This window comes from Suillus fuscotomentosus, assembly GCF_016647785.1.
Source record: "Suillus fuscotomentosus strain FC203 chromosome Unknown F5891scaffold_17, whole genome shotgun sequence".
In the NCBI taxonomy this organism is placed as follows: domain Eukaryota; kingdom Fungi; phylum Basidiomycota; class Agaricomycetes; order Boletales; family Suillaceae; genus Suillus; species Suillus fuscotomentosus.
The window spans coordinates 674,501-689,525 of NW_024539529.1; the positions used below are offsets into that span (position 1 = coordinate 674,501).

Sequence of the window (15,025 nt, forward strand, 5' to 3'; positions counted from 1 at the left end):
GTCTGGGTGAGCGGAGTCCCACATCAAAAGAATACTATGAAACTAATTTGCGGCAGAGGCAACGCTGGTCCATGATGACCGTTCTGTATCTCGTTGTATGTAGCCTGTGAGCGTAGTTAGCAAGCTGTACTGACGTCATCATATCCTAGGCACGGTATGGTGGAATAGGATTTGCTGTGTACGTTTTGACGTTTAAGCCATTGATATTGCGCTCATAATCCATCTCTCACAATCAGGATCAACATTTTGCGTATGTCTCCTCGCATACACTCTGTTTTTCCTTGTGACAGACGACATACAGTCCATGTTCCAACAATCCCGACAACAGATGGAGTGAGTATTTCCTGCCGATGCCTTTCATTCCTATCCGAACAACTGAATTACCATGTAGGGGTGAGTGAGATTCTTGAACAACTCGTTAGTTCAATATAATGATTCTTCACAGATGTGAGTTTGTTTCGAGCCTGTGATCCTCTGAAGCTGATGACCGATGTTGTTGAATTTGTCAGGCCGTATCATGTTCGACGCAATTAATTGGACGAGTGATGTTGTAGATCTGATACTGGGTGGTGAGCTGTATACCTTCGGGATATCGACTCGACTAAAATATCATGCAAGCCATCATGATCACTCGGTTGCATGCTATGTATCAGCGATCTAGAAAGATGCTGATATTTCTTGTTGTCATCTTTCTGGCCATCAGAGTCGCTCTCGTAGTGGTGATCGTATTACAGACAAAGCAGGTTTCAGGGGGTAAGCTCTACATATGAATGAAATATTCAAGCGCATCATGCTCACTGACAAATACCAGAGGAACTCATTCTCTCCGGCACCTATCAGTGCATATTCAACTATTCGGGAGATTCCCAATTTCTGAGTTCCATGACTTGGATACTTGGCACTGCATGGGAGGTCCTTGCACTGTGTCTCGCGGTCTGGATTGCTGTAAAGCACTTCCGTGAACTGCGAAGAGACTCAACAAGAAGCATTATTGTAGACTGTTTCACGGTATTAATGCAAACCCATGCGAGTTACTTTGCGAGGTAAAGTCCATAGTTCAAATGCGATTGTCTCTTCCACTTATGTTCTGCATTTGCTAGCTTTCTCGCTATTGCTTGCTTCCATATCGGTTCATTCTCTCCGACGATCTCAGCTGTATGTCGATCTGTCACCAAGCTCTACGTGCACCCGTGATTCATTTATTCTATAGGACATAGAATCCCTGGGCGCTCAAACTTATTTTGGTTTGGCTCAAATCTTCGATATGGCGCAGCTGACTGTGCTAGGACCACGCCTCATCCTTAGTGTTCGAGAATATAACGCTAAGCTTGTGGCTGAATCCGATATAGCAACCGCTATGAGTTCAATTGCTTTCCAGGAGCGCGTTCATGTGGAAACTAGCAGTACCGTGTAGTACGGGAGATCTTTGATGTGATTTACAATCAGCGGGTACCAGCCTGCAGAGTGCAAGAGAACTCGTTTGTATTTATAGTTTCGTCGTGGTACTTATATATGTAAATAAATGTGGCAGACATCCTCGCAAAGGCATTTGCTTATTCTCCCTTCATCAAACATGTCGTAAGGGTGTCTCGGTGAGGGTGTGTTGACATTTGGCTTCTACCTTTTAGATCTCGTATTGCTTTCAAGATGGTATCACAATAGACACCGCGTGTAACGCACTGTATATATATCATGTGAGCGGAGTGTTGACCTGGACTTCAAGCTTCAGGCCAGGCTCCAGAGGCTTGGACTCGCCAAGCCGCTGTAGTGCATATGGCTCAAAACAGAGATCCCATGGTGTTGCTGCGTCTCAGACCCGGATGTGATAAACTGTTGGTAGATTATCGTTCGCCTGAGTCATCTATGGGCAGTGTAAGAGCAGGATGTTGATTCGACCAGCTTGCAATTGAAGTACTGTTACGATATATCCGACAGATTGACCTCAGAAGGCATCTCCCGTCCCAGAATCGCCCCAATCAAATTCTGTGCCGCACGAGTTGCCATTTCTAGTCGAGTTTCCAGTGTAGCGCTTGCAATATGAGGCACTATCACACATCTGCATAGCAATTATTAGTACAGCCGAGAGAATAGAACCAGGTAAAGCTGGCACTGACCTCGGCTCTTTGACAAGAGGATGATCAATGGTGACATTAGGTTCCCCTTCAACGACATCCAATCCTGCTCCCCAGATCCATCCTTCCCTCAAAGCCTTCGCCAGAGCATCTGAATCAACTAACGTTCCGCGACTCGCGTTCACGAGGATACTAGTCCTTTTCATCTTCCTAAGCAGTGTCTCATTCACGATGTGATACGTTTCACCCCCTCCAGGAGCAAGTATAAAGAGAACGTCGCTTTCCCGCGAAAGTTCATCAAGGTCTACCTTTGAAACTCCTTGAAGCTTGTGTTGTTTTGCGAGTGCAGCATCCCGAGCGTGGTTTGGAAGTGAGGATGGGTTTGAGAAATACAAGCAATGTGTGATACCGAACGGTACCAGGCGCGCTAGCGTCGCTTGTGCGATTCGTCCGAAACCCAGAAACCCGATTTTCCTTGTGGGGGACGCGGCCGTAGTACTGAGTTGTGGCCCGCATAAGCCAAAAGGAGCCCACGAGAAAGTTGCCCACTGACATTGATCTTTCAGCACAAGAGATCTCGCCGAGAATACAAATCACTGACCTGGCCCCTTTGCACAAGGTCCACACCAGTGCCTCCATTTCGGCCAGCCATGAGAGCGAGCATGACCGACAGATCAGCAACTATATGTCACGAAGATAAGCGGTCTGGACCGTTTGTTCGGTGCCCTGTCCTACCTGCGTCTGTCAGGACGTCAGGAGTATATCCCACTTTCAGACCACGTTGTGCTGCTTCCTTGAGGTCAATGTGGTCTGCAGGTTGAGGTTAAATCAAGTACTTAGAATAGCAAATGCACGTACCATATCCAACGGACATGGTGGATACCACCTTCAAAGAAGGTCCAGCTAGCAGACACATGTCGGTCTTAACTTAGCTAGAGGTATGTGTTCCATACGTACCCTTGTCTAGAAGCTCTGCATTAACCTAAGCAATTCATGCATCAGCGGGTGTATTATCAAACATCAAACAATAACCGTACTTTGTCCGTGAGCATGACAATCACCCCGGTTGCACCAGATATATTCTCCATCAACCATGGCCGTTCACAGGCACTATCCTGCGGCCAGACAACCAACTACAACTGTAGTAAGCCTCACCTTTCCATACCAATCGGATATTAACTCACATCTAGCCCTGGTCTTGCCTCAAGAATGGACATGACATCGGGTCCGAGGTTGCGACATACGACAACTTTGAATCGTGGACTGTTTAGGTGAGATGCGACAGACATCAGTCGCTGGGTAGGCACAGAGGGAGTAACGCTTGACCCTGATGAAGACATTTTAGCCTATCGCTGGTCTTCGTGATTGTTACTCAAGCCTCTAGGGAAGTGGTCGCAAGAGAAATGTCCGGCCCACGAAAGCATAGAAGTTCAAGAGCGTGTATCAAGGCTTCAATTCGGTCCGCGCGGCTTGCCGTGTGAAGGTCACCTGGTTCGCTCACGGGAAAGGATATCACGAAAGGACATCGTGATATGTGAAAGTAGCCGAAGAACATCGACAGCCTGAGCACTATATACAAATGATCTATTTGGCAATTGCATTTTCGCCCATATTGACATCAGCATCTTGGATATCTTCCGACTGCTCAACCCCAATGCTCCCAGCAGTCCTCCAAACATTACCAATAGTCGCTTTCCACAGTCGTACACGACCATCATTCCCGGCAGAAGACAGGACCGTCCTGAGAGAATGCGTGTCAACTATGTAGCTTACGATACCTGGAGACAAAAACAAACCCAGTGATGTTCCACTCAACACGGCCAACCGCCGATCTGCACGCATCCAATCAGTAACAAAGCCATAGGGGAGTGCGTACCGCACGTACTTGTGGTGATCGAAATCTGCTACTACATTTGCAGACCATTTAGGATCGCCCCCTTCTCCTTCGACGTCAGGTTCTTCCTCCGCAGGCTTAACTCGCCATATCCTAACATGTCCATCACGACCTCCAGTAGCTATAAGGTGATACGATCGCCCACACGAAGGCGCCCACGCCACCGACGTGATCGCAAATGGTGTTGGAGTATCTCCGTCGCTTGCAAGCAAGGTTCCTGCCTCAGTGGGCAAACCCACTGGCGAAGGAGATGGGTCCAAAGTAAGGAGAGTGATAGGTCGACGAGAGGGAGATAATTGTATAATCTGTGACTCAGAGTGAGCAAGGCCACAAAAATGAAGCGTGATAATACTTTGATAGCGCCGGATACCCCACAGCCAGCCGCGATGATCTCCCCCCAATATCTGTCTTTACACCATGATATGCACCACCCTCCATCAGCCTCTCGATTCCCCATTCCGGGTCGTCCCTGAGTGGCGGGGTTTTGCGATTGTTGCAGGGCTTGAGCCACCAGGGTTGCAGAAGCACCCTCAAGAGTTGCGCTTGTTTGCGTTGGCGTCGCAAACGCCACGGAGTACGATGAGGACAGTGATGCAGATGGGAGCGTGGAGACATCGACTTCTTCTGAAAGCTGCCATGTGGCTAGCGATGATTGTTCCAAGCACTCGTAGATGCGAACGTGATTATCGGAAGAGACGGTTGCCTTGCAGAAGCTCTCATAAATCTCTAAATGAGACGAACGCCTGACGTACCAACTTCAACCCAAAATGATGAGGGGCAAATTCGACCGCGCGGACAGTGCCTCTTGCATCAACCAATACAGCCCTTTCCACCCATCTTGAGGAACCACATGAAGCAGCCTGAGGAGACCCGGCACCAGCACCATTCGTTTGGGAATCTGTTGTTGATGCAAAGCTAGTTTGCTCCCAAATCTTGACTGTACGATCGAAAGAGGCGGATGCGAGTATGGTCCCAAATTCTGGGTGAGCCCAGCTTAGTTTGGAGACGGTAGCATCGTGAGCCTGGCATTAATTGGTTGATAAGCGCAAAAACGCGTCTTCCAACATGCTCGCCTTCCAGTCATCTTCGACATTCCAATTTCCATTACTCTCGTCTACTTGCCAGACTTTGATTCTTTAACAGCAGCGTAAGCAAACTTGTAGAAACACGTATACGCATTAAGGGAATAACATACCTCTGATCGAGACTGCAAGTAGCCAAGCGAAGCCCATAAAAATCATAAGCTACGTCTGTCAGAAGATCATTGTGCGCGCTCTGGATGAGACCAGTTTGTATCATGTTTTTCCGAGCTTCGTAAAGTCCGAGTGGAACAAATAATTTGAAATACGCGTTGAGATGTAGTAGCAATTGTTATGCGGTTGTTCTTTCTTGTGAGGGTTTCAAGTTGCAAGGAAGGTTTGTGCAAGGCATTTAAATTTAGAATTACATAACAACAAACAAACGTCTACAGTTCGAGTTGTACTCTATTGAATATCATGCGGGCGATGATTTTGTTAAAAGTCTCGACTTCGAAGCGCAAACACCACGTCTTGGATGGTGCCCGTGTAAGTTATGCTGAATGCGAAGTGACTCAGCAGCAGGTGTCTAACTCATCGATATCTAGCAAATGACCATCTTAATGAGCATCCAGGCACACTAGTTAAAGTGCGGTGCTTCTGTCCATTTCAACTTAGCACCTACAATTTCTTTCTTTTCAGATGACCTACAGTCGGAAGTCACTGTCTACTACTCGCAGAAGGCTATCATGTCCTATGGATACAACAGTCGCCTCACCCGCTTTATTGACCATGTCCTTGGATGGCTACCATTTGAATATCGACACCGGTAGGGAGCAGCAGAGATGATCACCCAATATTTAACGCTATGTCCCACAAATCTGTCGACATTATCCGAAATAGCTGGATCCAAGGCATACAGTCACGCATATCTTTCACGCTAGTGAGTCTTGACTTGCATCGCGAGTCCTCATATTCATTGCCAAAGCATGCTAATTTGTATGTTCCAGGGGAAAGGTCATGTACTTTATCACTTACATCCATTGTGCTCATGCGTGAGTATTCAAGGATTCTTCAGGCGGATTTTGTCATAATTCAGTAAGGCGTACACCAGCCCTCCAAATCTACGTGTATGTTGGCGGGTACGTCTTTGATACTTGATAGTATATGCGCCAATTCATAAAGTATGACGGACAGTCGGACTCTTCCGCGGACATGTACCAAACCTGTCCCGAGCTATCTATGGATACACAAGCTCCGGCAGCCCGCTACATCGTCATTCACCTCAGTACCAACGAGCGTGGTCAACGTTCCAGTTCAGCCAACACGCAGCACCTATTGATCCGTTGCTCTTTAGTCCATACACAGGACCACCATCTTCCGGGGGAGAACTCTAGACGTACAGATCCTGTCGATCGTCACGGGATATCACTCATTCCAGAGGGTGTCTTACATCCCGACATGCTCTTGTTTGCTCTCAGACGTTTCAAGGATTAATCATTCAGAAGACCTGGGAACATCGATTTCACCTCCATCTACAGAGATATCCGGTATCGTTACTTCTCAGCTAGACAGGTAGGGAAGAGAAAAATTGCGTCATTTCCATCGTGTTCTGATTATTCAATACAGTTCATATTTCTATCAAGGTTTTCGTTGTTCGACATCGTTTATTGTGTAATCCTTGTGCTTAGTCGTATGAACGATTGAACATTTGCAACTTCGTGTCTTATGCGAATAATCAGTGGTCCCTTGCAGGGAGATAGATAAGAGATAGACGCCGTGTGTAGTTGTTGTGTGATAAGCCACAGCAGCCCTTGCTTCGTGTTCGTTCGCTGTCTTATCTCGCAACGACCTCGTTCTGTACCACAGTACAGCTTTCACGATAAACCGAATCACCTCCACTTCAGGACACATCAAGATCTTTCAATGGCAACCATCGACGCCGAGGACCTCAAACAAAGAATTGGGCGCTTTCGAGTTCTGATCATGGGGAGAGCAAACGCAGGCAAAACGACCATTCTTCAGAAGGTCTGCAACACCACGGATCAACCAGAAATTTACGATGCCAAAGGAAACAAGGTGCGGGTGATGATCTATGCCATACACGCATCCATCGCTAACCAATTGCGGGTAGATCGATGCTGACATCGTCAAATCATCTATCAAGGTGGGTGCATCATTTGCCCTATGGGCACATACATGCACTGACGAATGCTCAGCGTGGAGATCACAACATCACGAACGAGATGATATTCAAGAGCAATCCCATTTTTGTATTTCACGACTCCTGCGGTTTCGAAGCGGGCTCTGAAGACGAATTTGAGAATATGAAGAAATTCATCTCAGAACGCGCACATGCGACAGAATTGCAGGAACGAATCCATGCCATATGGTAAGTAACACCCTTCTGACGTTCTGCGCTTGTTGATTGCCATCAGGTATTGTATTCCAATGGACGACCCGTGTCGAACCTTCCAGCGGTCAGAAGAGAAGTTCTTCTTGGAGTGCGATACTGGGCGCGGTGAGCTTGCAACTTCATTGTCACTTGTCGGGCTTGTACTAAACAATTAATCTCCAGTTCCCGTGGTAACGATATTTACGAAGTTTGAAGCTCTGCGTCCATTCGCTTATGGAGAAATCAAGAACGAATTAAAAGGGGTATCGAGTGAAGAACGCTCAAAGAGGATTTCCGAACGCGTCGAGGAACTGTTCACCAAGACAGGTGTCTACGATCGGCTGTGCAACCCTGAGAACCGTGCCCGCCCCAAGTCCTATGTACGCTTGCAGAGTAAGTGTTTCAGATCAACTTCTCCCATGTCAAAGTTAACATTAGCAACCATCCTAGATATGAACAAACATAATACAAACTGCGACGCTCTACTGGAAAGCACCACTCTTGCATTGGATGATGAAGAACTGCGGTTGTGCTTGGTATCAACGCAAGAATCGAACATGGAGCTTTGTATCAAGTGTGCTATCATGTGAGTCGCAGATTTGCAAGTCACATATTTTTGTTCCAACGTCATCTAGAATACTCCTGGATCGTGCGCATCAGCTATTCGGGCTACTTCGATTCGATTATGGAGTCTATCAATACGACATTGCTAAGTGGTTTCCACATCTCAAAGTAAGAAAAAAATTGATTCAATGTGACAATTTGCTGGTAATGATGCTCACGGATGGTAAATATTGAAATGCTGGAATTATACACATTCTGATATATTTTCCTTTGTAGACGTCCGTTGATAACAGCTGGTAAGATTGTGGTTTACGAACCTCGAACAGGATGGACAGCGCTGATTCCTTGTTGCTACTCGCCTGTTGACAGTGGGTAAGTGCCTTGATGGTTTCTAGTCCTCGACCCATGCTCATGATCCCCATCCCTCGCTGCTGCTCGCCTGTTGACAGTATGTAAGTGCCTTGATGGTTTCTAGTCCTCGACCCATGCTCATGATCCCCATCCCTCGCTGCTGCTCGCCTGTTGACAGGAAGTAAGTGCCTTGATGGTTTCCAGTCCTCTACCTATGCTCATGACCCCCATCCCTCGCGGCTGCTCGCCTGTTTGACAGTTCGTAAGTGCCTTGATGGTTTCTAGTCCTCAACCCATGCTTATGATCCCCATCCTTCGCTGCTGCTCGCCTGTGGACAGTGGGTAAGTGCCTTGATGGTTTCTAGTCCTCGACCCATGCTCATGATCCCCATCCCTCGCTGCTGCTCGCCTGTTGACAGCTCGTAAGTGCCTTGATGGTTTCTAGTCCTCGACCCATGCTCATGATCCCCATCCCTCGCTGCTGCTCGCCTGTTGACAGGGAGTAAGTGCCTTGATGGTTTCTAGTCCTCGACACATGCTCATGATCCCCATCCCTCGCTGCTGCTCGCCTGTTGACAGGAAGTAAGTGCCTTGATGGTTTCTAGTCCTCGACCCATGCTCATGATCCCCATCCTTCGCTGCTGCTCTCCTGTTGACAGAACGTAAGTGCCTTAATGGTTTCACATCCTTAACCCATGCTCATGATCCCCATCTCTCGCTGCTACTCGCCTGTTGACAGGTGGTATGTGTCTCGCTGATATCTTCTATTGAAATGATACTGAACAGTATAATAATGTTCACTCATTTTCATAGCCTAATGTAAGCATTTTCTATTCTATCAGATGAATCGACTCATCATCACTCATCATGCATAGTTCGTTGAGTGTCCATCCTTGATGATATTTTCCATGTTCATTCATCTTGCATGTTTCTTGCCCTGTGCAGAATGTGAGTCATTTGATCCTTATAACGCGAAGCATCGAGTGTATCGATCGTTTTGATTCTTTCACCATAGGATGTGAGTATTTTTCAATCGTCAAGGGTTCTTCCAGCCACATAATACATTGTATTCATCATGTGTTCGCAGAATGTGTGTTAATCGTGTCCTGTTTGACATGATAGTACTCCACTGACAAACAATCTTATTTAGCTCGTACGTCCATGGATGGTATTCACCATTACATAGTGATACTCATCTAGTTCCAACCCCTGACAGTTTGTAAGTTACCTGAGCACAGCGGTCATGGTCTACAATCTGGTGGTTAACTATTCACAACTGTCTCGTCGACCAAATAGAACGTGCGTCTCTGTTATTAATCAAATATCAATTTGCTACCTCATGATTCTGACATTCCTTTCCCGCAGGAGGCAGGTACTTTTACTATGTGGAGTTGTTTCTGATACCCATACTTTCAACCTTTGGCTAGACCGAAGTCGGGCGAAATGACATCATCCGCACCCTTCAACCTTTGGTAGGTCGTTTTTCCTCCATATTGATTCTCAGCATTGTAAGAGTGCAACAGGCTCCGAAAGCTTTCATGTTCGCGAATCAAATAATCCAGACTGGCATTGGTTAGTTCCTCACCGCATGCCAAGTAATAGTCTTGATGACAGGAAGCAGCTACTATTATCGTCCTCGAGTACTCCGCCTTTCTCCCGAACGACGTACAGCCACGGAAGCGCGTCGAGTCTGCTGTGGACTACTACCTGAAATCTCCGACGGCTGTCGCAGTGGAGGAAGGAGCGAAAGAGATTTGTCGTCAAGGCTATGACAGGGAGGAAATGGGGAAGAAGATTCTTGAGTTCATTCTTGAAAATCGCTTGTGTACGTCCCTCGCTTGGTTGTGAACCTAGAAGTCGAAGCTTACTGACAGCCTGCAGCAAAGGACTTGACCGAAAAGAAGTAGATGATGCTCGAGCCAAGTGTTCTGTTTTTCGATGCATACTATGCGCTCGTATTTTGTACGATACCAAGCACGCCAGTTTCAACTCCTTAGCGGTGCAGACTGTGATGTTTCCTTGCTTCTGATGCTCTTCTTCATAATATCATGATGTACTATACTTGGCACTCCAGTTTCAATTGCTGAGCGCTGCAGATCGTGTTGAGTTTCAACGTTCAACACCCGTTTTTCGTATTTCATTCTATCGCGTTCTGTTTTGTGCTATGTAGATTTAGCTTTGCGCTCGTCAAATAATCGCTGTTCACTCTTATTTTCAATGAAGAAACTTCGAGAACTGGCTCGGTATGCTTTAATGCTGAAGCGGACGGGCAGGACTCGGAGTAAAATTTGTTGATTTACATAGCTCCTCAGGCCTCAATTTCCAATACGTCAAGACCTGTAACAGGGGCTAACCGCAACAATGATTATGCGGAATGTCAAAATCAAAACTTTGGAAAGAAAAGGAACAAAAACTGCAGCCACACAGAACCCAATCTGGGGATGACTCAAGAAGTAGATCTGAGTCCCGATATGCATTCGGCATGGGCGCTAGTAGAAGTGCTACGGCAATGTGCTTCACCCTTCAGATAATGCATGAGCTGAGAACTTGCCAAGTGGTGCTAGAAGTCTTGACGGCTCCAATACACATTCCCAAGTTATGTAAAGTACTTTAGAACGGGACTGGCGCCTCCAAACTTTGAGCGGCTTTGATGACGCCAAACCAAACACGTGCATATGAGCGTTTATTCTAATTGTGTTCCCCGTCGATAAGCACTTGACCCTGTCGGACCCTTACAACGCCTGTCCAATAGCAGAATCGAATTTACCTTCCAGTGCACAGAATTCCAGCTGATCACTGGTCACAATCTTCTGTCTCCGCAGACCTGGATTGCTTATTTTTGTTATCAATACTCTTGCAGGCTCCGTGCACAGAATAACAACTGACCATTTTCACAGTCATCCATGCTTCCTTTGGTGAATAGATGTCCCGGTCCTGGCGCCAAACGACTTCCATGATAATAGTTTGCCTCCTAGATTACATGGTGATAGAATTGTTCCATCGAACTTGACATCATACTGCAGATAAAAACTATTCCTTCGTCTTCCAGCACCAGGATGCCCTTGCCTGAATATTAGGAAATGGTTAGGGTTGTTGAGGGCAACGAACTCGCGGCATTGGTCATTGTAGGTGACGATGTTGAGATTCAGAGGTTTAGAAGTCTCGACGTACGCGGCAAGCGAGCTGCAAAGTTTCACCGATCAACTTCAAATGGTAGGGAATAGATCAACGCTTCGACGCTGAATTCATGTTGTGGATGGTTGGTCGTAATGATAGATGCTGGTCCTTCACTTGCAAGCTTGCTACTTTTAACATACTGCAAAGATAAAATTGTTTGTTTTGAGCTTACAATACAAAGCGCCGGAACGATAGAAGTCGACAGCTGCGGAACTGAGTCGATCCGTTTTAACAACCGAGCTAATACATGATGGAAACAGGTGGAAGTGGGCGAGAGTATGACAAGAAAGTGTAAGCCTGAATACGCCGGTTTGTGGCTACTTGGTCACGAGCTTTGCTGGCATTTGGGGGATAAATATCGGAGACGAACTTCGGTCGTGTGAGTCGCGTAGGAAGAGCATATGGAGCAGTGGGATGGGCAAGGGTACTAAAGGCACTAATGGGTCAGTTGTTTCGAGTTCAGGTTCAGAGTGTAAAAAATGGTTCTCGAGGCGGGGACGCAAGGTCGTTCCCTTCAGCATGCTCACTAGCATGATCCTCGTCCTCGCGTTTACACTCATCCTTCTCAGACCACCTCATCTGGATCTACAAACTCCCTGTGTTCTTCTTTATCCTCGCGAAGTAGCGTCAGCGGAACCTTCAAAGGCGATTCAAATGGTTTGGCAGAGAAGAACTTCTTCGTAAAGCACTGCTCGCTAACAATGTGGACGACAGAGTTCAGCAGGGAGAGAGCCTTCCTGTGCGTGGTCCCGTCACTCGCTCCCAAAGGGGCAGAGGGTGTAGAGGGTGCGACAGATAACCGTCTGAACTATGCGGGAGAAGGGTCGGGTGTAGTGGGTGCTGATTCATGGCACTCGTAGACGACGTTTGAGGTGGTGGCTTAAGCTGTCCGTGATCTCACTTACATGCACCCTGCATTGACTCGTAAAAGGTTCAAATCAAATCATTCTACATTTCCGACTCACGTACAAAACATGTACTCGCCGAACTTCTCCTTGTCACCGACTCGCTTCCTCCAGAATCTGGCATCTGGCATCTACATTCTCCTCTCTCACTCCCTCCGCAGCTGTCGATGGTGAGGTGTGCTTCCCTAAGAGACAACAAGGATTGAAAGCGCAAAAAGTTCATATCTAAACGTGTCAGTCCATATAGGTATTATATGGCAAATAAGTCACAGACCTTTCTTTCAGGAAACACAATTTCCGCGTGCTGGGCATTGATATCTGGATAATAGAAACGGACGCTGCATGTCGGATCGAGTCTAAAGGTGACTGTCTCCTCACCGATTGGGAATATTACTACCTTCCCGTTTCATCAGCCACAGTATACTGAACTGCTCTATTTCACTGCCGTCCATGTTAGGTTCGTGAATCGTTAGTGAGCAAGTTCAAACAAGCTCTGTGGTTAGTTCGATTCACGTCGTGTAGTATAGGTCATGTGATCGCGTCATTGGCGATTTGCGAAACAATTCATGCAAGTAGCTCTATCGTCCGCGTCAACCACAACATCTGAGCATCATTACAAAAGTATGAAGTATATCTCGAGCACCATGATCAAGAACTACAAGTGGGGCACCAAACTAGTCCACAACACCGTCTTGTATGCGTCAGGATGAAGATCGCGTAATGTGGTGAACATAAGTACCAAGAGGACGGCACGAGCTATGATGTACAACATCGCAAATGCGGAACAAACCACACCCCAGATGACGTGCATTGCTGAATTTGGTACGCGCTGCACTGAATTGATTATTTCCCGAACTAAGTAAGCATTCAAACCAAGCCACGGCGTGCAAGTTATAGCGACCGCACTCATGCGCCATAGCACCTGTTCCTGATGTGTGGTAAACGCGAAAAACCAAGCCATACAATGGATGCCGCCAAATATGGTTGCCATATACAATGCGGCTTGCTGAAGCACCATCTTGTCCGAAACTTTGAGTTTGATGCTGCCATCAAATGTTTGAACTTGGAGCCTTCGAGATACGGGAATGCCAGCCCAACCTATCAGTTCTATAATTGGGTTGAAGACCCGAGGCAAGAACTGAAGCGGAGCGGATTCGCCTGTGACACTCAAGTAGACACTAAGCAGACATCATCAACAGCGGTGTGATTGTTGAGGTGCGTACGTACTCGATATATTCCTTTAACTCTGGCTCGGTCAACTTCCAGTACACTGGATGGGGACATTGCACATTGAGAGGCTTGTGCCACCACACAGCATAAGTTAGGAAATTAAGAACCGCGAAAGCGAGTGTCCCCACTTCGAGCTGGGTGATTTCGGGGTGATAGATGGCGCGGGTGATGAGCTGTATAATAAACCAGGCCACCTGAAGCATAACCAACCCTTTCGATATCGCATCGCCTTTGCTCCTGTCATCGATCTGGTCTGCCGTTAGGTAGGGACGTCGATACACCCTTGACGTATCAATTCGCGCATGTGCTCAGGTTGTAGTGTACAATAGGGTTCTCCATCCACGTACAGCATGAAACCACCCATCAACACAAAGAAGCTGTGCGTCTGAGTCCACGTAATCCTAAAGATGCACATGAGCCAAGGTTTAGGTGAGCACGAATCGGGCTTACCTTCTGGGTCAGGCTCGAATTCTCTGACTTAATCCACCTTGCAGTCCACCTCACAGGAGCACAAAGGGTATGCCAAAGAGGACACCAGCACAGATAATACGCCTTCAATAAACAGGCGAAAGAGGCGACCTGTAGCCTCCTGCCAGAGGAGAAAAAAGTGAACGAAGGGATTTCCAGTTTCAGGTATTTCAGCAGACACGCTTTCTAAGGACGTATATAGTGAGTTGTGAGATTGTAGAGTTTCCAAAAGTATAACTCACCTTCGGACTCCGGACGAAATGTTGGGATACCCCGATATCTTGAACTGCATTGTAACTTCATGAGCGCTGAGCCACTGGCGCATGGCCCATGTGACTATCAGTTCAGGAGCGATTAGCGCCATCATCATCGTGCCAAGTTGTCGCCATAGGATATAAGGGTAGCCTTTGTGCTTAGGACTCGGATATTGGGGTGGATGGCAGTGTAAATGCATGCAAAAAGCGTGAGAACAGAGCTGGAGGTGATGGTCCATATACTTCTTGTTGTGAATGATGGGCTTTTCAAACTATCGTTAGCAGTAGTGTTTGTTGTATTTGTTGTAGGTGAAGCTTGGATCACTTCAACGAGGTAGAGGAAGACGCAGAAAAGTGCTAAGCGCATGTCAATTTGGGGTGTATCACGGTGTGCATCCTATTCACTATTTGTATTTCACTGGCGGGCGTACTAACAACTTGGGTAGACCGCAGAGAATAGACTAGTCTTATCTCTCGAGCGTCAACTTGTGACATTCGATACACGAGGCCTCTGCATGTACGGCGTCTTGCTATTCCCAACATTTGGGAGCCAAAGTACTTCAGAATGGTAATATTGCGATGAGGCCAAACTAAACTTTGTGTACATGTGAGCGTCTGTTCTAAATTCTAATCATGTTCCACGGCAGAGGTCGCTCTTTCGAGTTTCTCCATCAGTATTCTCGGATCACATCAATCTGT

At 46.9% G+C, this 15,025-nt stretch overlaps 5 protein-coding genes across 5 annotated transcripts; 2 read left to right on the forward strand and 3 right to left on the reverse strand.

Annotated features, from left to right (window-relative positions):
- Positions 1–1,805: 1,805 nt before the first annotated feature.
- On the reverse strand, positions 1,806–3,620 carry F5891DRAFT_164211 (uncharacterized protein). The gene is made up of 8 exons (XM_041370743.1): positions 3,257–3,620; positions 3,110–3,205; positions 3,030–3,054; positions 2,931–2,975; positions 2,808–2,882; positions 2,674–2,753; positions 2,115–2,620; positions 1,806–2,056 (listed from the first exon to the last, which is right to left on the reverse strand). The coding sequence occupies exons 1-8, from the start codon at positions 3,410–3,412 to the stop codon at positions 1,918–1,920; spliced, it is 1,122 nt and encodes a 373-aa protein (XP_041228054.1). The 5' UTR covers positions 3,413–3,620; the 3' UTR covers positions 1,806–1,917.
- On the reverse strand, positions 3,535–5,265 carry F5891DRAFT_1216662 (WD40-repeat-containing domain protein; the record flags this gene model as incomplete). Its single annotated transcript, XM_041369325.1, has 7 exons — positions 3,535–3,813; positions 3,869–3,904; positions 3,958–4,271; positions 4,319–4,669; positions 4,719–4,959; positions 5,020–5,100; positions 5,162–5,265. The coding sequence occupies 7 exons, from the start codon at positions 5,263–5,265 to the stop codon at positions 3,657–3,659; spliced, it is 1,284 nt and encodes a 427-aa protein (XP_041228055.1). The 3' UTR covers positions 3,535–3,656.
- A 1,537-nt stretch (positions 5,266–6,802) lies between these two features.
- F5891DRAFT_164436 (era-like GTP-binding protein) lies at positions 6,803–8,322 on the forward strand. Its single transcript, XM_041370744.1, has 8 exons — positions 6,803–7,061; positions 7,117–7,149; positions 7,202–7,374; positions 7,421–7,503; positions 7,561–7,770; positions 7,828–7,913; positions 8,013–8,109; positions 8,235–8,322. Exons 1-7 carry the CDS (start codon positions 6,909–6,911, stop codon positions 8,088–8,090), a joined length of 816 nt encoding a protein of 271 aa, XP_041228056.1. The 5' UTR covers positions 6,803–6,908; the 3' UTR covers positions 8,091–8,109; positions 8,235–8,322.
- Positions 8,323–8,989: 667 nt separating this feature from the next.
- F5891DRAFT_1024282 (uncharacterized protein) lies at positions 8,990–9,802 on the forward strand. The gene is made up of 4 exons (XM_041361317.1): positions 8,990–9,035; positions 9,090–9,111; positions 9,318–9,382; positions 9,509–9,802. Exons 3-4 carry the CDS (start codon positions 9,368–9,370, stop codon positions 9,737–9,739), a joined length of 246 nt encoding a protein of 81 aa, XP_041228057.1. The 5' UTR covers positions 8,990–9,035; positions 9,090–9,111; positions 9,318–9,367; the 3' UTR covers positions 9,740–9,802.
- A 3,135-nt stretch (positions 9,803–12,937) lies between these two features.
- Positions 12,938–14,057, reverse strand: F5891DRAFT_164493 (uncharacterized protein). Its single transcript, XM_041370745.1, has 3 exons — positions 14,055–14,057; positions 13,602–13,989; positions 12,938–13,552 (listed from the first exon to the last, which is right to left on the reverse strand). Exons 2-3 carry the CDS (start codon positions 13,805–13,807, stop codon positions 13,030–13,032), a joined length of 729 nt encoding a protein of 242 aa, XP_041228058.1. The 5' UTR covers positions 13,808–13,989; positions 14,055–14,057; the 3' UTR covers positions 12,938–13,029.
- Positions 14,058–15,025: the final 968 nt, after the last annotated feature.

What these genes read in the sequence shown, in the direction of transcription:
- F5891DRAFT_164211 (XM_041370743.1), bottom strand. Translation starts at nt 3,412, where the DNA reads ATGTCTTCATCAGGGTCAAGCGTTACTCCCTCTGTGCCTACCCAGCGA. An exon ending in TGACGTCCTGACAGACGCAG is followed by an intron (nt 2,754 to 2,807) that starts GTAGGACAGGGC and finishes CGTGACATATAG; the next exon opens with TTGCTGATCTGTCGGTCATG. An exon ending in CCTCTTGTCAAAGAGCCGAG is followed by an intron (nt 2,057 to 2,114) that starts GTCAGTGCCAGC and finishes ATTGCTATGCAG; the next exon opens with ATGTGTGATAGTGCCTCATA.
- F5891DRAFT_164436 (XM_041370744.1), top strand. Translation starts at nt 6,909, where the DNA reads ATGGCAACCATCGACGCCGAGGACCTCAAACAAAGAATTGGGCGCTTT. An exon ending in GGAGTGCGATACTGGGCGCG is followed by an intron (nt 7,504 to 7,560) that starts GTGAGCTTGCAA and finishes ATTAATCTCCAG; the next exon opens with TTCCCGTGGTAACGATATTT. An exon ending in GTCCTATGTACGCTTGCAGA is followed by an intron (nt 7,771 to 7,827) that starts GTAAGTGTTTCA and finishes CAACCATCCTAG; the next exon opens with ATATGAACAAACATAATACA.
- F5891DRAFT_164493 (XM_041370745.1), bottom strand. Translation starts at nt 13,807, where the DNA reads ATGCTTCAGGTGGCCTGGTTTATTATACAGCTCATCACCCGCGCCATC. An exon ending in GAGTTAAAGGAATATATCGA is followed by an intron (nt 13,553 to 13,601) that starts GTACGTACGCAC and finishes ATGTCTGCTTAG; the next exon opens with TGTCTACTTGAGTGTCACAG.